The sequence below is a fragment of the Anabrus simplex genome, chromosome 2 (assembly GCF_040414725.1).
Source record: "Anabrus simplex isolate iqAnaSimp1 chromosome 2, ASM4041472v1, whole genome shotgun sequence".
NCBI classification, from domain to species: domain Eukaryota; kingdom Metazoa; phylum Arthropoda; class Insecta; order Orthoptera; family Tettigoniidae; genus Anabrus; species Anabrus simplex.
Genome location: NC_090266.1, coordinates 530,426,545 through 530,449,048, shown reverse-complemented (window position 1 = coordinate 530,449,048; position 22,504 = coordinate 530,426,545). Strand labels below are relative to the sequence as shown.

The 22,504-nt window shown below is 39.0% G+C and overlaps 1 protein-coding gene across 2 annotated transcripts in view; it reads left to right on the top strand.

Annotated features, from left to right (window-relative positions):
* Positions 1-22,504, top strand: part of LOC136862912 (FAST kinase domain-containing protein 2, mitochondrial) — a 116,813-nt gene that overhangs the window by 40,550 nt on the left and 53,759 nt on the right. For both annotated transcript variants that reach the window (XM_067139193.2, XM_067139194.2), the window contains one exon: positions 11,163-11,351. In XM_067139193.2, the coding sequence (XP_066995294.2) occupies positions 11,163-11,351 (189 nt within the window). The remainder of the gene's footprint in view (positions 1-11,162; positions 11,352-22,504) is intronic.

Below are 22,504 nucleotides of genomic sequence, written 5' to 3'. Positions count from 1 at the left end.
CACTGCGATATAACTCACGCAGTGAGAAGAAGGAATTATCTCATAGAAAGTCAAAAGCTGAGAGGGTGAGCTGATATAGTGGAACTCATGAGCTGTAGCTTCTAGAACAAAGTAGTATGGAGAGTTAGCTCATGTAGAATTGGTGATGGCTCGTTCTTCCAATTGCGGGTTCTTCTAGAATGTTCCAAGAAGGTGTAGTGTATAGGTGGTTGATGCTGTTCACAGCTGCGGGTTGGAAAACAATGCAGGATGAGTAGAATAGCTATGTTCGGAGGTAGGTGATCATTACAACTAAGGACATTTGGTTGAGCAAAACTAACCTTGGAAAGTTTAACAGCTAAACCTGCTTTGCATATTCATACAAGGGCTTTGTTAAGATGAATGAGAAGATCATCAAAAGATTTACTATGTACCACCAATTCATCTAAATAATGATAGACAAATTTAAATTCAATATCTGACAGAATACTATCTGACAAGTGAGTTACGACAGGAGCACCAATGGAGAAGCTAAACGGGACAAATTCCATTTCATAGCAAAAGCAGTGAGTAGTTTAGAATCTTCAGAAAGTGGAATTTGATAGTAAACCAGGATAAAGTAGAGTATAGGTCAGGAAGAGGAACTGATTGAAGAATGATTTAATTATTCAGAACGGTAGTCAACTACAGGCCTGAAACCTTCTTGCGGTTTAGGGACAAGATACATAGGAGAAGAATATGATGACTTAGAAGGGCAGATGTCACCATCCTTTAGCATTTTGTCGATGATAGTCTTAAGAACTTTAATCTTGGGTGGAGCCAAATGGTATGGAGGAGTGCAAACAGGTTGGCGGTGGCTGATACTCATATCCGAGTGTACATTTTTCACCTGTAGTTCCATAATTCGTTGGTGTACTCGATAGAGGCAGTGCTGATGGTTATCGGACCAATTCTTGCATAAAACACGCAGCCACACGGTACATCCAATGGAAGGTGGGGGAGGCGTGGTAGTGTTCGACGTATTTTCTTTCCTTGGTGGGTTTCCTTTTCCTGCCTTTAACATTTTTGCTCAAACTGTGTATAACTGTTGCTAGCATGCCAACGAGTGTGCACCACTGCAAAATTTTGCCCAGTATTTGAGTTTATGTCTACAGTTCTCATGGTCTGTTTAAGTTTATCTCTATATCGCTTCAGAGGAACATCACTAGTCCTCTTGCAAGTGTTGAGTTCACTGTACTGTATTTGCTGAGAGAGTCTGCTGTCACTTGTACAACGGACGCTGTCACTTGTACAATGGACATGGCCTGTCGATCTAAGCCGATGACCGATGATGATGGCTTCTATTCTATTTAGCTGCACTTTCTCAGGAACTGCAGCAACATTAGTTAGTCATCCAATTAATTCATTAGTGTATGGCCTCCAGAGAGGCCTGATGCAGGTCTTTTTATAGTACACAGCCTATAGGTGTGTGAGGATGGGGCCCTACCTAAGATGATTTCTAATGATGAAGATAACACACACACCCCCAGGCCCCAAACCAGACGAATTAACCAATTAAGGTTAAAATCCCCAAGCTGGCCATGAATCGAACCCGGAACCCTCTGAACCAAAGGCCATAATGCTAACCATTTAGCCATGAAGCCAGACAGTCATCCCATTTGATATTCATAATGGACCTAAGTTTTTGTTGGTGAAAGCATTCCAGTTTCTTGATGTCTTGGTGGTAGAGGTCCAGGTCTCACACTCATAGAGTAACATAGAGATAACAACAGCTTGGTACACCATTATTTTAATGCTAATCCTTAGATCTTTATTCTGGAATACTTGACATGAGAGATGACCAAAAGCCTCATGGGCAGTCTTTATTCTATTCTCCATGTCTTTCTGAGAGGTACTGTGCATCGATTGAGTACTCCCGAGGCACAGAAAGTGATCCACCCTTTCCAGAATTGTGCCAGATATGGTATTATCAAAACCTGGAATGGTGGTTCCAGGAGCAGATTGGGCAAGCACTTTGATCTTTTGAATGTTGACAGTCAGGCCTAAATGTTTGTATACTCTGTTGAAGGTCTTCCGATGTTTGGAATGGAGAAGCATTGTTGTCTGAATATTGCAATTCTGTAGCGTGGTTGAAAAGCCGCCCGTCATACCGATATTTAATTTCCACACGTGTGTTTGCAGTGTTACTAGTACCATACTAATAATAGTGTATCGTCAATGCGACATAGTTGTAATGATTCAACACCTTGAAGATTCACAATTTACCAAGAATTATATGTATGTATTTTCAGTACATTAAGTTTGCAATAATTCTTGCTTATGGTGGAGGAAACAAAATTATCTAACCACACTTGTGCAAGGTAGCAATGGACTTAGGTGCTACATAAATCCAGAGGCCAATGAAAATCAAAGATTTTTTATTTATAGTTGGCTTTACGTCACACTAATACAGATAGGTCTTATGGCGGCTGTGGGACAGAAAAGGGCGAGGAGTGGGAAGGAAGGAGCTGTGGCCTTAGTCATGGTACAGCCTCAGCATTTGCCATGTGTGAAAATGGGAAACCATAGAAAAAAATTTCAGGGCTGCTGACAGTGTGGTTCGAACCCTCTATCCACAAATGCAAGCTCACAGCTCCGCGGTCCTAACCGCACGGCTGTCTCACTAAGTCCAATAATATTTAATAATATTGTTGAGTGAGATAGCATTCTCTGAAAGTAAAGGAAAGATTCATCAAGAAAAAGGGACCATATGAGAACAAGCACATAAAAGAAATAAATTCTGATCAAAACAAGAGATCTTATTCTCTCAATTTATGCAATAAATAGAATCATGACAAGTATCCATACAGTCTTTCAGTGTATAACATAACTAGTTTTGGGAATGTAGTGTCTTCATAAACCCAATAAATACATTGTAACCATATGCACATGTATAGGCCTATAGGCCCTACATCAAATTTATGGATGACCTGCAACCATAATACATTTTAAATAGCAAACAATTTGAAGAAAGTTTATTATAATGAAGGAATGCATTAAACAACGATCAACATGTTATAAAGTTTGGAAATTATAAACCTATTAATGATAAGTTTACAGTACCCGTACGACGTGAGTATTAGGGCAAAGGAGACCTACCAGAAGAGAAAAGAAAAAAAAAATATCTTTTAGCAAAAGGGAAAGATAATGCTAATAAAGTCTCTTACACCACTTTACCCTCTTTTTAACACACTAGAAAAGTTTCAAAATAGTGTTCTGAATTAAATGGATCAATGTACTTATTGACAAAGAAGGATAAGAACGGTAATTACACTCAAGACCTTCAATAATCCTAGACACAATCTGGGCTTCAGTATAATGAATCATGAGCAGCCTGATATAGAAAATATCCTGAATATACTCAGACATGGTTTTGTTTAAGTGATGCACATGAAAGTAAAACCACATGAGACAGAATAAAATATGTGAGCACATGAACGAGAAAATTGTCAACAGACCCCCTTCAGATATTGCTTTAAGGATGTGTTCTGACAAGGAACTAGACATTTAGGGATACAGTGTTTGGAAGACTTGATCATTCCTAAGATTGTACACAATGCTTTGATGCTTAATTCTACGAGGAAATGAAGAAAAGAGTTTACCATCAACCTGGACACAGATTTCAACATTGTAATTAAAGGATGTGTAGATTACTGAACACTTGTTGACAACAAATAGCAACAACAATTTTAGAAATAGGAGCATTACACTCTTGGATAGCTCAAGCCTTATCTTGCAATAAAGGAGGAGTAGTGGTCACTTGATCAGATTTAGTGCTACCTTGAGACCAGACTGTTAGTAAATGCTTGTACAGGCATAGAACTAGCTTGAGAGGAAATAGCATTTGTAAACCCTTGAGCGGGCAAAGCATTAGAGAACACTGAAGAGAAGCTGCACCAGCTTTGCAAAATGTTAGGATTAGTAAACCCTGGGGAAGGGAGAGTACAAGCTTTTTGAAAGGACAGGAACAGGAAATATTTCAACAGTAGTAGCACACACTAGTGAAACAACAGGAGTAGTGAACACTTCAGTAAGGATTGTTCCCTCTTGCAATAAAAACCTCAGTCCTTGGCACCTTAGCACACACTTGTGAAACTGAAGTAAAAAACTTTGAGCTGTAGAAGAACTAACTTGTGTTAAGGCAGTTGTAATGCGTGTTTGTGAAAAGATGGAAGAAACCTCCCTTGAACCAAGAGGATTAAACACTTCAGCAGTCATGGCATTATCTTGTAAAAAAACGAAATTAGAAGACACTTGAACAAGCTCAGCATTCACTTGATACAAAACAGGAGTAATACCAACTTGAGTGGAAGTAGTAGTAACTCACTGATATCTGGTCAGGATTAACCTCAAGTTTAGAATCTACATTATCAGCCGACATCTTTACCGTGACAATAGGAGAAGTAGCAGAATCCTGAACATTACTCGCACTGGCACCAACCTATGAACCAGCAGAGATCATTATCAGACCATCGATTAAAACACTAATTTTCTTAGGAAATTCAGTTAGAGATTTAAGAAATATTTCACACATTTTATAAAAATCTTAAGACAATTATAACGTCAATAAATTCCTGATGATATGATCTGTGTAATGTATTAACTGTCCTTCCACATGTTTCAGCTTGAGAACTGCTGGATTACAACTTTATAAATTAGAAACAGAGAACACTTATGGTAGCTTTATGGTGATGATTATGATGATGATTTATTTATTTTCTCCAGATTTTACAGTTTTTCAACCTAATTAATCTTTATGGAGAAAGTAGAAAAGAGAGAACAAAAAAACAAATACAAAAGCAAACAAACAAATACAATCGAGACAAGACCGAACTGAGAAAAATACAAAAGCATTATAAAGATATAAATAATAGACAACCCTATTAAATAAAACCAGACGGCAAATACGGCACACAAAACAAAAAACAATCGCCTATCTATAACAGTCTACTTACAATTGGCGTGCGTCAGAGTGTGTGTACCCACAGCCAGCTGCCCGACTCATCCTCAGCAGAGTCAGACAGCTGAGACCTGACCTAGGACACCACTCCGACACTCCCGCTTCCTCCCCCAACTCTGCTAACCAGCAGTGTAGGAGACCTTGATTCTCTACTTCTCGTTACACTCACTTCTCTATCAGCTACCTTTCTTCCTTTTTTATTCATTTTAGCACTCTCTTTACTAGCCTTATCATCCTGCCCTTTGTTTTTCTTACCCCACAATCTTTTAAACTTACGCTCCTTCCCCTACCCAGACCTTCTCGGCGCCTTCTTTCTTCTCTTTCCACTACTCTGCTTACGTGTGACAGCACCAATCCCTCCTCTCTCAGTGATCTTCCCGTTGCTCCTTCTTCCTCTGGACACTGGACTTCGGTCACTTTGTCACGGTTATTCACTACTTCGTCAATACACTCAGCACTTGCTTCGACATTCCTTTCACCTTCACCCGCCGATTGTTCGCCAACCTGCTGATGCCTGTCATCCATTTCCTGAAGCTTGTTCATTGCCCACACACGTGACCACCTGCCGTTTTCATCTACCAACTGCCGACCGCTAATATGTGCTCTCAGGCCTTGTTTTCTAGCTACCCAAAGATGTTTCCTTAAAATTCTCAGTTCTTTACTTGCTTCGCTACCAATATCACTCTTCAGCCACACTTCCTCCCTTTTTAAGTTCTCTGCATTCCTTAACACAATATCCGCCAACAGGGTGGAAAATAGCGACACTTTAATGGGCCTATTGCCCTTCCTTCTCCCCACTCTGTACACATCATCAATGTCCACCTCGCTAAAGTTGATCTTCATTTTGTTTTGCACCACATCCACCACATTATACACTAAGTCCACTTTATTTTCTCTGGCCCCTTCTTGTATTCCATAAATAAAGATGTTTTTCCTCCTTCTTTCCTGGTCACCATTAGCTCTTTCCATCTTCACCTTTACCAGCTCCTCTTCCAGGTTCTTGATCTTCTTCTGCAGTATTTCTACCTCTGTTGTTTTCCACCTTCTCCTTTAGTTCTTTCATCTCCTCCTTGATTGCATTGCTTAATATCCTCAGCCTGGTTCATTATCAGTTCCCTTACTTGGTACGCCTGACAAACCTCCTTCACCAGCTCCTTTATTGCCTCAATTTCTTGCTATCCAAGAGCGCCCACAGGGCCTGGACCTGGTCCTGGGTTCGTCTCCACTCCCCCTATCATTAACAACACTGCCACCGCCACTGCAACAAACAGCGCTGCCATTAACCCCTCTTTTGTATCCTTCATCTTCTTATCCTTTACCTCTTTACACTTCCATCTGTTCTGCCAACTTCCTATCGCAGCTCTATATTGTTGCAAGGTGTTCCCCATTCCGCAGCACTCACTCAGCACATCCGTTCTCTCTGCTTGCTCAATCAAGACTGATGATAGCTTTATGAATCATGGACAAGGACTCACGACTCACCTAATTCATTTGCACTCAGGTTAGTTACAGCCACAGGTTCCTCAAAACAAGCTGCCAAAATTTGCATGTCACCATTCACATGACCAGTTGAAGCCTGGTTGTGAATTTTCAATTTGTACACCTGCTCCTCTTTTTTAAAATACGATGGGGTAGAATTTCTGCGGACATACATCATGAATGAAAATAAAAGAAGGAATTACTAGACTACATTCACAACCCTATACATAACCTATTTAGTTCAGATTATCTGCTCATGACCTCAGTTTACACAACCTCGTACTGGTGCCATTGTACCCTGGGCACATACACACATAAATAATAATACATAAACAAGGAAGTGGCTGTGTGCTTTGGGTCACGTAGGTATCAGCTTGAATTCTTGAGATTGTGGGTTTGAACCCCACTGTCAGCAGCCCTGAATATTGTTTTCCATGGTTTCTCATTTTTATACCAGGCAAATACTGGGGCTCTACATTCATTAAGGCCATGGTCACTTCCTTCCCACTTCTAACCCTTTCTTATCCCATCGTTGCCATAAGACCTATCTGTGTCAATTCAAGGTAAAGGAAATTGTAAAAACAACATTTCAAAGGGCATGGGAAATCAAATCAGATATGAAAGGATGTACAAGTGAACTGGACCGGGTCCTAGTTTCATAGCCTGTGTAACTGAGATCATGACTGAAAAATTGGGATCTTAGTAAGAATATATTTACTACCCTAAACGTAGAAATTTAATTAACGTATATTAATGAATATAAACACAATCATCAGTAGGATTCAAGGAAGTCTAATATAATGAAATGACCTAGATGTTAGGCCCCTTTAAACAACAAGCATCATCATCATCAAATCATTGCCTGAATTTAACACTTTCAGAAAACAATAAATTTCAAGATTGAGATCAATTATTATAACTAAAAGTATGGAAAATTATAATGCACACATTAATTTAAATACTAAAACCAGTAGCCTATATAGAAACACTTTTCAGTACTGCCTTGAATGAACATGAAACAAAGCAAGAGTTTGAAACTCACTGAAACATGATTGTGAATCATGTTCAAAAGAATAATCAAAGTTTTGGGCAACAGGCCTATGAAACATTAAAATGAAGAAACCAGAATACAGAAGTTTAACAGGAGGCTAATCCCCAAGCTACTGAAGGTCAGGCAGTTAAAGTTGCAATAAAAGCTAAAAGTTTGCCTTCAAACTAAATGTATGTAAGCTCGTCACACAATGTCTACTTATATTGAAATGATCAAAAATGGAACAAAAGAATGAACTGAAAATTTGCATTATGATTAAAAATTGAAACACACCGGAAAATGAAACTCAAAGAATTTAACTTTCCTCCACATGAATGATTAGGAAAGTCCCAGCAGAGCAGACCATTGCCAAGAGAATCTTGACTCCCAGGCAAGCTATCAAGGTAATGGTAGTGATACAATTAGCTTGTGTCCAGCATGACTGTAGCTAACGTGCACTGCAAAATTTGGTAGATAGCCAATGAGCATAACGACAAATTAGTTCATTCATTTTTGTACCAATAAGATGAATTGACACACCCAAAATCTGCATGTGGGACGTACAGGCTATCATAAAAGTTTATATCTTGTTACATAACATTGCACAACCCTTTTTCACCCATAACAGGAAGAAAGGAAGGACAGCTGAATCAGAAAGTGATAGTACCAGTTATTGGGACAAATATTCTGGAATGTGATGGTGGTAAAACCACATCTTCCCAGCTCCTGTTGCCATTGGGAGTCGGTCCGGGGTTTACTTCCACACCCCTATGACTAGCAATAGCATAATCACTGTTGCCACCATTATCATCTCGCCCTTCAATCTTGATTCCACTTCACCTCCTTCATTCCTGGCTGTTTCCTTCTTTCCTCGCCCCTGCCAACTTCCGATAACTGCCCGATATTGATCTACACCAATCATCCTCCTTCCACACACCGCTCGCACTCCACTCCCGCTTTACCGGCACACCCGACTCAGCACGTCTATATCTGCTGACTGTCTAGGTAAGACTTGATGAACTAATTCATGTGAGAATGAGTGTAGATGAGACCCTAGGGGTAGAGTGGGAGTAGACAGAATCTGGGAGTGAAATCACAAACGAATGAAAGTGGGATAAGCGGTAGGATTGGATGATGAATTGTGCGTGGAAACAACAGCAGCTGTATATTTGAAAAGAAAAATTGGTACCAAATTACTGGAGTAAAGGAGTTTGAGAAGTGGGGGGGGGGGGGGACAAGAAGATATGTGATAATTATCGAGGTATCACACTCATATCTCATGTAGCAAAAATATTTGAAAGGGGTACCAGAAAAGAGAATGAGAGGAAAGGAGTTACAAGAAGAACAATATGGCTTTTGAAATGGATGATCAACACTAGACCCCATTTTTAGTATGAGACACAATTAATGGAAAAATATTGATAATACAGTAGTGCAAAGGTATGGAATGTGATGCAACAGAAAATACAGTATTTGGAAAACAAACAATGGGATGTGTGCAAGCAATGTACAATAGTTGTTATAGCACTGTCCAGGCACATGCAGAGAGGAGAGAGTGGTTTTGGAATGAAACTGGACTAAGACAAGGAAGTGTGCTGTCACCACTGGTATTCATAATTGTTATGGATGAAATCGTGGAGACAAAGTTAAAATGTGGGGACAGATAGCTTATGGTAATGCTGTTTGCAAGCGTGGCATGGGGAGCAAACAGAGAGGAAGTACAAGGGCAACTCAACATGCTGAGTGAGATTATTGAAATGTATGGAATGAAAATCAGTGTGGAGATGAGTAAGACAGTGGTGTAGATGAGAGGAGAAAGGGAAGGGAAATAAATTACGGAAATAAAGGGACAAAACCTTGAAATTGTGGAGAGCTTCAAGTACGTGATAAGTGAACTGATGCTGGATGGCAGGGCTTGACATGGAAATTAGTAAAAGGATTCAACAGGGAAATGCATTCTCTCAGAGTGTGAGAAACCTTGTGTGTAAGAAGGAAGTACGATGAAGTGCAAAGAGGTGTTGTATAAGATGCACTACTGCCTAATGCGTGATATATGCAGCAGAGACCTGGACACTGACAAATAGATAGGAGAATAAAATCCAAGCCAGTGTAATGAAATTTTTAAGAAGTAGATAGGAAAGACAAAGCACAGAGTAAGAAATGAGGATATCAGGAAGTAAATCAGAGTGGGAAAGCTTTTCAACAGAATGGTGAGGGATAGACTTGTATGGTTTTGACATGTCATGAGGGTGGAAGAGGGAAGGGTGCCGAAGCATTACTGGAGACCCAGGTAGGAGGAGGGAGACCCTGACTAAGGTCATTGAAAATGATTAAGAACACTGTAATTAGAGGAAACCTGGATTTGAACGCAGTTAAAGAGGAACAATGGTGGTGTTGGTTAGAGGAAGATGGTGAGGTGCTATAAACATCCCAACCCAGCTGGAGCTGGACGAAGGAAATTATTGATGTTGATGATGAGATGCTGGAGCCTCCATGGCTCAGACGGCAGCGCGTCGGCCTCTCACCGCTGGATACCGTGGTTCAAATCCTGGACGCTCCATGTGAGATTTGTGCTGGACAAAGCGGAGGCGGGACAGGTTTTTCTCCGGGTACTCCGGTTTTCCCTGTCATCTTTCATTCCAGCAACACCCTCCATTATCATTTCATAGCGTTTATCACTCATTAATAAATCACCTTGGGAGTGGCGACCCCATTGTAATAACAGCCTATATATGTTTCATTCATTACATCCCTGACCCGGTCAATGACTGGAAAACAGGTTGTTGGTTTTCATTTTCATGATGGAGATGAATACCATTTTTCTGCATTTACAAGACCGAACACAAGGCAAAAATAAAGAAAGAATCACCAATTTTCTGCATTTACAAGACCGAACACAAGGCAAAAATAAAGAAAGAATCAAATGAGCATAAGAAAAGTTTTAAAAAAGCACATACTACAGTACATTAGCACATAAGATATGGAGATATCTCAAATTAGACAATGAGCAATTAAATACATCAATACCTCCTTCCTTTAAGGATCTTGCCATTTTTAGGCCATGGAATGCATAGTTAGTTCTGTGCATGTAACCGAAAGAGATAAGAACAATATATGCCAAGTTAACAGCAAAAGAAATAAACATATCATACTGTGAAACTATATATTAGACCTTTTCAAAATTTGATGGATTAAGTGAAAAGATATTGAACCAAGTAGATGAGAAGAGAAAGGTTTGGCAATATTTGACTGAAAGGAGAGATTTGGTCGGTCGGTCGGTCGGTCGGTCGGTCGGCAGTGACATGCTTGGATGTTTGCATGATGATAGATGAGAACGGAGAGCTGGTTTGCTCAAGAGGCAGGCAAGACGAATCTGCAGAACTGGGAGTTCTGTCGTAGGAAAGTTAATTTGTAGATTAATTGGAAGAGTGGGATGGGATAGAGTTAGGTGAGATGGATTGGAGAATTGCATCAGACTGGTCCAAGGGCTGATGACACCATAAAAAATATATATAAAAATATTTAAAAAAGAGAAGTTTGTACGGGTCGTTAGAACCCAGTGGGTTAAATTGTTCATTCTGATATTCTTGGTTTTATATTTTTATTATTGTTATTTACAAATGACATTTTGAAAGGAATTTGCTTTTTTAATACAAAACTGTTGTTTTTCACTAGGGCCATGTAGATACAGATCTACTTGATTACATTGGAGAGAAAATTATGCAGAACCCAGAAGCTTTTATAAATAGCCGGCCCTCAGTTTTATTCAGTGTGGTGACAGGATATTCAAAAGCAAACTATGAACCTGTGGACTGGACTTCCATCAAATACATAATTCTTAAGCACAAATTGCTGATCCAACAGGTAAGTGATTATTCTCTGTCTGTTGGTGTATGAGAGTTAGGATTGTTTTGTTCACTACTAGAGAAACTCATCAGAATAATACAGACAAACCCTTGTTTGCATATTTTTATGCTGACTGCAAAATTGATGCATTTGTCAAAAATATTTAAGAAATGGTGACACGCAAGATTATGGTTGATTGTTAATTATAGTAAATGACAAACACGTGTTAAGTACCACCATTTACACTACTCAACAAATTGAACTTTTTTCATTACATGAATAAGATAGGCTTATCCTACCTAACTCCTGTAAAGCAAAGTTGGCCTGAAAGCAGATCGATATATAGATAGTTTTGTCCCTGGGGCTGACTTCCTTCTACAGAATACTGTTGATAGCAACTGCAACGTGCATTACCTTTATTGCACCTTGCTTCACTGGGTCAAAACATATACTGAAATGTTAAAAGATTTTATAATATATTCTTTTTGAATATCAATTGTATTGAAAAGGTGGACTCCTTCTTGTTTAACCTTTTGTACAATGGAGATGGCGGAAGGGGCAAACCCGTAGCGTCTGTACTCAAGGGGAGCGGCTACAAAAGGCATCTGACTCCATGTTAGGGGCGGTCTGATTTGAACCTGGCAGAAGGTAATAAAATGCCTTTGGAAGTGGCGAACCCATCGTACAAACAGCCTAAGAAATTAGTGTGAGTGAATCGAGGCCTCGGAGAAAGCTAGGGCGTCACCTTGAAGTGACGCGCAGTTCCCGATGCTCTGGGGGGAACTGTGAGAAGTGGGCTACCAGACATCACAGGAATTGGTATCATCAATGTCATGAGTTTGAATGACAAGGTAGAAGAACTGATAGAGTATATGGAGAAGAAAGACATAGCAATGATGGGAATGAGTGAGACAAAATGGAAGGGGAAAGGTCAAAAAAGAATTGAAGAAAGGGTATAGATTATATTGGAGTGGAGGAAAGATGGCAACAAATTGTGTTATATTGAGAGAAGACCTAGCGCAATATGTGGACAAAATTGATCAGATCAATGACAGGATATTTAAAGTTAGACTTGGACTTGAGAGTGGAATCAAGTATTTTATACAGGTTTATGCACCCCAATCAGGGAATGCAGGTGAATGTTTAAAAGAGTTTCTAGAAGAACTGGAAGTTGTATTGAAGACAAAGAGGTTATAATAATGGGAGACATGAATGCATGTGTTGGAACAGACAGGGAAAAGAAGAGATAATTGGCCCCTATAGTTATGGAAACCAAGATGAAGAAGGAGAATAAGTAGTAGATTTTTTTTTAAGGAATGGAATAATTGTTGGCAATACGTAGAGCCCAGCGCAGATATACAAAATAATATCCACTCCACATCCGCTCTTCCTTCATCTGCATTCGCGAATGGTTATCAACATCTGCAAAATGGTTATCTGCAGATAATATAAATATTTAACTACAGTATATTACACCCAAGGTATTGAAACGGATAGTGGTGTCAACATAATACAATAGGCCTGACACCTGGCACCAGTACTCCAGTCACAGGTTTATGAGGGATTTTCTTTTGTGACAGCTACCGACGTATTGACCTTTTTTTCTTCCATTAATTGTAGGCAGGAGGCAGTTAGGCTTAGGTGAGATTTACGGCTTCATAATGTCAAGGCTCTTTATATATCACTATTCTCCCATACCAATGTCAAGGGTCGCCTAACCACAAGCAAAAACAAGAGTATATCTGAGTGAAAACCAATAAACGTCATTATTTCAAAATTATCAGCAAAATTATCCACACTGTTATACAGTTTGTATCCCCCAAGACACTAACTTTGCGGGTATCTGCATCCGTGCAGGACTCTAGCAATATATGGCTTAGAAAAAAGAACTCACAAAAAATAACTAGATATGGTTGGAGAAATAGAAAGACAAAGACAATGATTGATCTTATTCTGGTGGATAAGGAGAAACGTAAATGTGACAGCAATGCCAAAGCAGATTTCGAAGGAGACCATAAAGTGGTGGTAGCCAAATTAAGACTTGGTAAAATAATGAAGTTAATATAAAAAAGGTAGGTAGGTAAGGGTTATTCTGCCCGAAGGCAGGTCCGAACCTCCGTAGAGGTGTTCCTGAGCCGGAGTTTACGTGCGGTGGGGTGGCCAGTTCCTTTCCGCTCCTCCATTCCCTTACCACCCACCAACAGCGCGTGGCAACCCATCCAACTCCTGACCACGCCCAATGTTGCTTAACTTCGGAGATCTCACGGGATCCGGTGTTTCAACATGGCTACGGCCATTGGCTATTAAAAAAAAAAAAAGGGAAGAAAAATAAAGGGATGGAAGTTAAAAGAGAAAGAAATAAGGGAAAAGTTTCAAGAGGATTTGAAGAAAGAAATTCCCAAAAAGATGACGTGAACAGTGTGGAAGAGGAATGGACATGTTTCAGAAATGGTTTTGTAAAGTGTGCAATAAACATCTGTGGAAGACTATCAGAGAGGAAAAAGGAAAAGCAGACTCCTTGGTGGGAAGTAAAAGGGTTTTGTATGGTTTGGTGAAGAACAGCTTATGAAATAGGGAAGATACAAAATTTGTAAAAACTGGAGCAGGGCAGGGCAGATATTGACGCAAAGGGATGACATAGTGAAAAGATGGGAAGAATACTTCTCAGAATTGCTAAATATTAAATGCAGTGAACTGGTACCATGGGTGTATTCTTCGTCTGTGTACAGGATAGCAATATCTACAAGAATTTGATCAGCATAAACACACTGGCAGCAATCCTTGAGGACTACCAGTAATAAGTAGTTCAAAGCTCTTTGTGTTGATTGCCTTAGTATGGCCTTTCACTCGAGTGGGTTAACAGGCATCTTTCAGGTCTAGACTTACTAAACATCTTGTTGCACTCGTTACCCTTGTGTTTCCTCTCCTTCAAGTGAAATAACGTATGCGTTTTAGTATTTTCATCCCCCCTCCTACCAAGCTGATTCCCCCCTAAATGTGTGTTTCTTTATTTTCAAAGGAGATTCCAAATACCAGTTTTCACGTTTGTAACATCTTTAGATTTTTGGGTATATATTGTATATATTCATACAAATAATTAAACTAATTTTTAGTTCTTTCATGCCCCCCCTCCCCGTTAAGGGATTTCCGAAAACAAGAATACGTGTTTCCTTTTTTAAAGGAGATTCCAAATACCGTACAAGTTTTCACATCTGCAACATGTTTAGTTTTTTAGATATACTGTAGATAGGCTGATTTTAAAAATTCACCCTCTTTTTAAGTCCCCCTTAAGTGGATTTTCCAAAAAAAAATTATTTATGTTTCTTTACTTTTACAGGAAAATACAAATACCAGTTTTCAAATCAGTAATATGTTACGTGTCTGAGATAATTTGCAGATATAGTCTTTTTAAAAATTCACCCCGTTTGTCACTCCTGTTAACTCCCTCTTCGTCGGATTATCCCAAAACACAAAAATACGTGTTTCTTTATTTTCAAAGGAGATTCCAAATGCCAATTTTCATGTCTGTAACATCTTCAGTTTTTGAGATATAAGTCTCCTCATAAAAGGTGTTCAACCCCTTTTCCCCCATTTTTTACCCACGTTAATGGGATTTTCTGAAAACAAAAAAATATGTTTCTTTATTTTTAAAGGAGAATCCAAATACCAATTTTTTTGTCTGTAAACTTTCAGTTTTTGAGATATAGATATCCTCATTTTAAATATTCACCCCCCTTTTCATCCCCTTAGTGCCGGAATATCCAAAAATCCTCCCTTAGTGAGCACCTACACCCTAGTATAAATGTATCCCCAAAATTTCATTTCTTTATGTCCAGTGGTTTTGGCTCGCCGATGATGAATCATTCAGTCAGTCAGGACGTGTTATTTTATATATATAAACTAGCAATTGCCCACGGCTTCGCTCGCGTGGATTTCATAATGTGATCAAGGTAATCGTTCCTCGGCATTGTACTAAGACATCTGAAAATTCGTTAAGTATAAAAACTCGCCCAAAAATTGAGTTTAATTTATCCTAGAAATTCTTTGTAAACCATGTTTGCGGTATTACCTTTTGGGGCTAAGGCGACCATGCGACCGACATAGGACTGTACATGTGAGAAACAGTCTTCTCCCAAGTCGAAAAAATAAATACATAAATACACCCCTCTATTCCCACATCTGTAACATCTTCAGTTTTTGAGATATACATAAGTATCGCCATTAAAAACAATTCAACCCCTTGATCAGTCCTTCCCCCACCCCAACCTCCATTTAAGTGTATTTCCAAAAACAAAAAATACATGTTCCTTCATTTTTAAAGGAGATACCAAATACCAATTTTCACGTCTGTAACATATTCAGTTTTTAAGATATAAGTATCCTCATAAAAAATAATTCAACTATTTTTCACTTCTTTTCACACACGCGCACACACACACACACACCCACGTTAAGTGCCTTCTCCGAAAACAAAAAGGTACATGTTCCTGCATTTTTAAAGGACTTTCCAAATACCAAGTTTCTTGTCTCTAACATGTTAAGTTTTTGACATATAATGTAGGTATACCAGTACTCATTTTAAAAATTCAACTGCTTTTCTAATTCCTTTCAGCCCCTTAACTGGATTTTCCGTAAACAACAAAATACGTGTTTCTTCATTTTTAAAGGACATTCCAAATACTAGTTTTCATGTCTGTATGTCTGTAACACCTTCGGTTTTTGAGATAAATATATACAGTACTCATAGGAATAATTCAACTTCTTCTTCTTCACTTCTTTCCACCCCTCTCCCACCTTAAGTGGACTTTCCAAAAACAAAATAAATATGTGTTTCTTTAATATGAAAGGAAATTCAAAATACCAACTTTCACATCTGTAAAGGCTTCAGTTTTTAAGATAAAGTACCCTGATGAACATATTTCAACTCCTTGTTTACTTATTTTCAACCCCTCACCCCTTACGTAGATTTTACTGAAGAAAACAAATGCATGTTTCTTTATTTTTAAAGGAGATTCCAAATACTAATTTTCACATCTGTAACATCTTCAGTTTTTGAGACATAAGTATCCTCATAAACATAATTCAACTCCTTTTATACTGCCCCCTTCCTACCCATTAATTTGATTCCCCTCCCCAAAAGTGTGTGTTTCTTTATTTTTAAAGGAGATTCCAAATACCAGTTTTCATGTCTTTAACATCTTTAGTTTTTGAGATATAAGTATCCTCATAAAAAGAATTCAAATCCTTTTTCACCCCACCCCGTTAAATTGATTCCCCCCTCCAAAAAAATGCGTGTTTCTTTATTTTTAAAGGAGATTCTAAATACTTTTTTTCACACGTGTAACATCTTTAGCTTTTGAGATATAAGTATCCTCATACAAAGAATTCAACTAATTTTTCAATTAATTCACCCCCCTTAACTGGATTTTCCAAAGACGAAAGATTATGTGTTTCTTTACTTTGAAAGAAAATTCCAAATACAAATTTTCATGCCTGTAACATCTTCAGTTTTTGAGATATAAGTAGGGACCTGAAAAATTAGCATCTATTTGTTTCAAAATTAGCATCTATTTTTTCCAAAACTAGCATCTATTTACAAAGTTAAAATAATCGCATGGTATTATTAATTTTAAAGATTCCAAGTTTGTGAAGTGCAATTATTGTCCTTGGTTCACACACAATACAAATTCATTGTTTAAACAAAAGCATTGTCAGTAATTCGGCATTGCTTTTTTTCAAACTGCACTGTCTGTCTGTAACCACTGTGTTGTAATGAGACAACACACGCTCGCTATCTATATTGTTCGTTGGGGTCCACAACAACTCAAGACAGTATATAGCAAATATGCTGAACTCTGTCTGAACTGCAGTTAATGCAAGCATGACATCACATTTTCACTTTCTTTCATCTGAGTTTGAATTGCATGTTTCAGAGAACAGTAACCAGACCAGATATCATTTCATGAGAGATCTGTTACTCCAAACAATTTCTCAAGTTCATCTAATTTATCAGTGCTATTCAAAATTATATTTTTTGGATACAAAGCTTGAGAAATTGACACAGAATGCTTATAGTTGGGGTCTTTATCTTTCAGTGTGGCTAGCTTGCACTGTGAAGAATGAGCAGCTTTGACAAATGTGTCTCTACATGCAGCCTGCTGTAGAGGAGTGAGCTTAATCAAAGCATCATTAGTTGCCACAGGAAAATTCCCCTCACAAACGAAGGTAAAACTGGCATCAATGTTATGCAGTTTGGGGTAAAGGAGATGAGATGTAGGATACAGAGACCCTTCAAGGTCAGTAAGGTCAACCAATCTAGCTGCATGTTCTGTGACAAAAACCATGTGGGAGTGAAGCCTATTCACTTCTCGGTCACTCAGATCAGTCAGGTACTTAATACCACAGTTGTTGATGTCTTTCATGTCAGACATCTTGAAAAATGTAACAACATCAGTAAAGTAAGCACTCAAATAGAAGACAGTCTGAAACCATCAGGTTATGACAGGTGCAGGAAAAAGCTTTGCTTCCTTTGAAGCATCATACTTTGATGTTAAGAATTGTAAATAATTATATTTTTGCTTTCTTGTGTTCAAAAATGCAGACTTTACCATCACAACCACATGATTTAAATCTGTCATTACTGCGACCCAACTATTGTCAACCAAACTGATCTTATGTGCCCAGCACTGTACATGTATTAAATGATCCCCTATGACCACACTTAATGTTTCATAACACCGGGTAATGTATGGGGCACTGTCACTAACAAACACTTTACCTGCATTATATGGTACACTATAAGTGCGCAGAGCTTCTAAAACAGCACAAGAGCAGTTTGTAGCATTTCCTGCATCAAGATAGTTCATAGAAATAACGTGCAGCTCTCTCTTCGATCCAGCTGGGACTTGGAATATGATGATAAAAGCACAATGGCCCATTCTGTCTGTAGTTTCATCACAGAGTATGTTGATGTTCTTCCCCACTAGAGCCTCTGCTGTTCTTTTCTGGTGGTCAGATGCAACTTCTAGAAAGGAAGAAAGACCTCAAATTATAACAAAATAATTTAAAATTACTGGATCAATTGGGTACAGGTAAGATAGTTCGATATGAAAATCGCACTCAAATTCGGTATCCTTCAATTTTGCGCGTTGTTTTGATTTTGTAATACCTAAACTGTACCCGATCAATGAAATTGAAACTTACCCGGTAAATATACTTCACGTAGAGTTCTCACACATGGCAGTTCTTCATTTGAAAACTCAGTAATCCAGGCTCTTAGCTCTTTGCTTTCCAGCTTTTCTAGAGGTATATTTGCTTTGACAAATATTTCAACTGTGCGTTTTGAGAAGTTATCTCTGGAAATTTTTTGTCATTTACAATTAACTGTGTAGGCACAGAAGATTGCCTTCTTTGGGACATACTAGCAGCAAGGGTTGAACTTTTGTTATCGCTTCGCGTACCCACGTGTTTTTCAGATTTAACATGTTTCACAATGCTATCTTTTTTTTCCCACCCAACTTGGCAGTTACAATACTTGCAAACCACTGTCGCTGAATCTGTGGCATATAAACCATCCTTTGCATATTGCTGAGCCCTTTCGTGCGCAGTTTTTGACATGCGCCCCATAACCTAAACGATCGCTCGGCTTTCTACTCTTCACTAGTTTCAATTTTGAACAGGAAAACAATGCTGCAATTATCTCGTTATTTCCGTGACACTCAATTTACATTTCGATAATAATCGATACCAATCGATACCTGCTATTTCTTCCTCTGTTTTAATATTTCAAATAAAAGGCTGTGAAATTTACTTATCATTACTAACAATGATGCCAAGTGGTGTCGTTGGTTTGCTAATTGTTACCGTTTGAAGGTGGTTCAGAGACATTCATCACGAGTGGGCATCTCCATTAATATAGATTTCCAGAAATTGGGCATTAAGTGGTGGTCACAAAGTCTCCAGTCAGTGCTAAGGTCACCTTCAACCCGACCTGAATACCTTACCCGACAGGGCGTGGGGAGAGGGTACATGTTACAGCATTTTATTTATTCGCTCATTTTCTTCAAGTTTTCTCGTTCTCACATTTGGTATTTTTGTTTTCTCTTCAGATACATGCTCATCATATTTAATCCTCATTGAAGAAAAACAGAATTTAAATTTTACACTACTGGGCGAGTTGGTCGTGCGGTTAGAGGCGCACGGCTGTGAGCTTGCATCCGGGAGATAGTGGGTTCGAATCCCACTGTCGACATCCCTGAAGATGGTTTTCCATAGATTCCCATTTTCACACCAGGCAAATGCTGGGGCTGTACCTTAATTACGGCCTTCCAACTCCTAGGCCTTTCCTATCTCAACGTCGCCATAAGACCTATCTGTGTCGGTGCGACGTAAAGCCACTAGCAAAAAAAAAATTTACACTCTGTTCCAACATTGATAATTGATCACATGAGACATTTCTATTGTAAATAGTCTACTGATACCATGATACTCCTCCACCCAACCACTTTTTTTTTTTCAACTTGGGAGGGTTATTTCTTGTCAAATCATCGCCAATATTAATCACATCAAGATTGTAAAACTATTTTAAATGTTTTAAACTTTCTTCAGTGTATACTGAAAAAATTCTTTCACATTAGTTTTATTCATATGTACGTACAGTTTTTTATGTGTATGTCTTATCTTCTGTATCATAAGCTGAAGATGACCTTAACACAGGTTGAAACATGTCCTTTACACATCATGTTTGTACAAGCAATTTAATTTAATTGGTGTATATTTTACTCCAGTGAATAGGTGGACAAATATATGTAAATTCTTCGCTGAGAATTTTAACTATATTTAAGACAATATGGAACTGAAGATGAAATTTATCACATGTAAGAACATCTTGTCCATTGGTACTCTGTCATAGGCCTTCTCTAGATTTACAAAACATAAACATAACTGTCTGTTCCTCTCGTAGCATATTTCACTCAGTGCTTTGAAAATGGATTTTGACTGAAGTTCGTAATATTCTTCGTAACCTTTATTTTCACAATTCAAGACTCGGTGAAATTTCATCAAGAGGGCTTTCACTCAGTAACATATAAGGCTATACATATTTTAAAAGGAAATGTTGCTATATTTTTAGGAAAATTTAAGCTAGTGTTATAAGGAATGTTTCCAGATCATGTTTTAATCATATCAATTTCAACCAATCATTCATAAGATTATTGCACAATCATATGTATTGTGCATTGTTTTGTAAGTTTAAATATGTTATTGTCTGCTTTTAAAGTTCATGGCTGAAGATGACGCAGAACACACATCGAAACCGGTCCCATTAATAATTAAATGTTATAATTAATCTTATAGCATTGTTTTGTATTGAATAGTTGGACCCTACTATTTTGTCCCTCTTATATTCTCAGTTCAATACAGATTTAAAAGTGAAGTTTTTAAACTTGAATATCCTAATGTTGGCATAAGACCTATCTGTGTCGGTCCAATGTAAAGCCAGTTTTAAAAATATCTAAAGAATTGTACTGAGGAAGCCCTTGAAGAAGCCAAAATTTGTATACATAATACTGTAACATGCCGAGCCAACAGGGTGATAAATAAAAACACCACTGGTAGTGTTAGCTCTATAAGGCTGATTTATTCTAGTACTGCTACGTACACACTTACAGTACACAGTCATCCCAGTTGCATTGTTTCACAATTATGGACATCATGTACTGTCTATCAACACAAGCCACTGGCACTTGTTCGCCAGTCTTACACTCCAACAGACTGCTACCTTACCGCCTGTCTGTCTTATATAGGTGAACTTAGCGGCTCAAGATTATTCCTGAAGGTGGATACATCTGGAACACTCACGGTTCAGTCCTCTGGTGGCTTCTAGGATGACATCAGAGAGAGAGAGCCAGAATTACCACTTCTGGCTCATCCTTCCTGAGTGATGGACAGTGCAAGCAGCAGTCAATAGTTTGGCTCGCAAATAGGGCTAAACTAACTGTCCCATTCCACTTCTAAATGAAAATGGTGAACATCCCATGACATCGCCCCCATTAAGGTTGCCTGTCCCAAGCTGCTCCACAATACGGGGCCAGATGATCCAAATGGACAATCATCATCTTCCCTTAGGAGGGCAGCTGGGTCCTGTGAACAACATTGTTAATCTTCCCATGGTAACTGTAACCTCTGTGATTTTCCTCTTGTCGGCACAGTTCGGCACAACCAAACCTAGTTCCCTTCCTGGAAGCCTGCAGAGTTTGCCTACAGGTCATAGCAGGCCTTCATCCTGTCTCTGGCTGCACTTAGATGTTGTCGGGAATAGTCGTGGATATCGCTGAACTAGTCCAGCAACTCGCACATGTAGTCCATTTGTGGCTGTTCCTTTCATTGGGTCACATGACAGACATAAATCCCTCCTGAAGACCCTGTTGGCAATGTCATGCCAGTCGTCTCGTGGGTGGAAGCTCGATAGGCCATAAAGAAGAATAGGACCCTCTCATCCTAGTCCCTTTAGTAAGCTGAAATCACCTTGCTTAGTTGCTCCTCAATGGTCTTTACAAAATGCTTTACCTTGCTGTCTGACTGTGCATGGAGAGGTGTCGTATGGGTCTTCCAAAATCCCAGACGTAGTAGAACCTCTTGCATCAGCCTTGTCTTGAAATTCCTGCCCTGGTTGCTGTGCAGTTCCCTCAGTACACCTAAGCGGCAGAAGAGGTTCTTCACCAAGACATCGGCTAATGCCGATGCCTCTTGGTTGGGGATTGCATAGAACCCTGGCCATTTGGTGAAGTAGTCCACGGTCAGGGATAGTGATTTCCTGTGTTTGGTTCGGGAAATGGCCCAGCAGTGTCGAAGGTTATCCTCTCAGTAGGTGCTCCAGTGTTGCTTTGCTTCATCTGACTGCTACTTCTAGTACATGGGCATTGGCTCACAGCACAGGTGTCGCACATCTGGCACGTCCTCTGAATCTCGTTCCTTAGGTGAACCCGTTGGTAATGCTTTCGGACACAGTCCAGAGTGTTGTCGACTCTCAGATGGCCAGCAGTAGTGCCTGCATATAACTCGGTCACCACGTCTTTTCTCATACTCGTGGGATTATCAGCTGGGCAACCCACTTCCTGCGATCACTCAGCTCCCATACACTAGTCAGCACCCCATTGCTGGCCCTCAAGAGA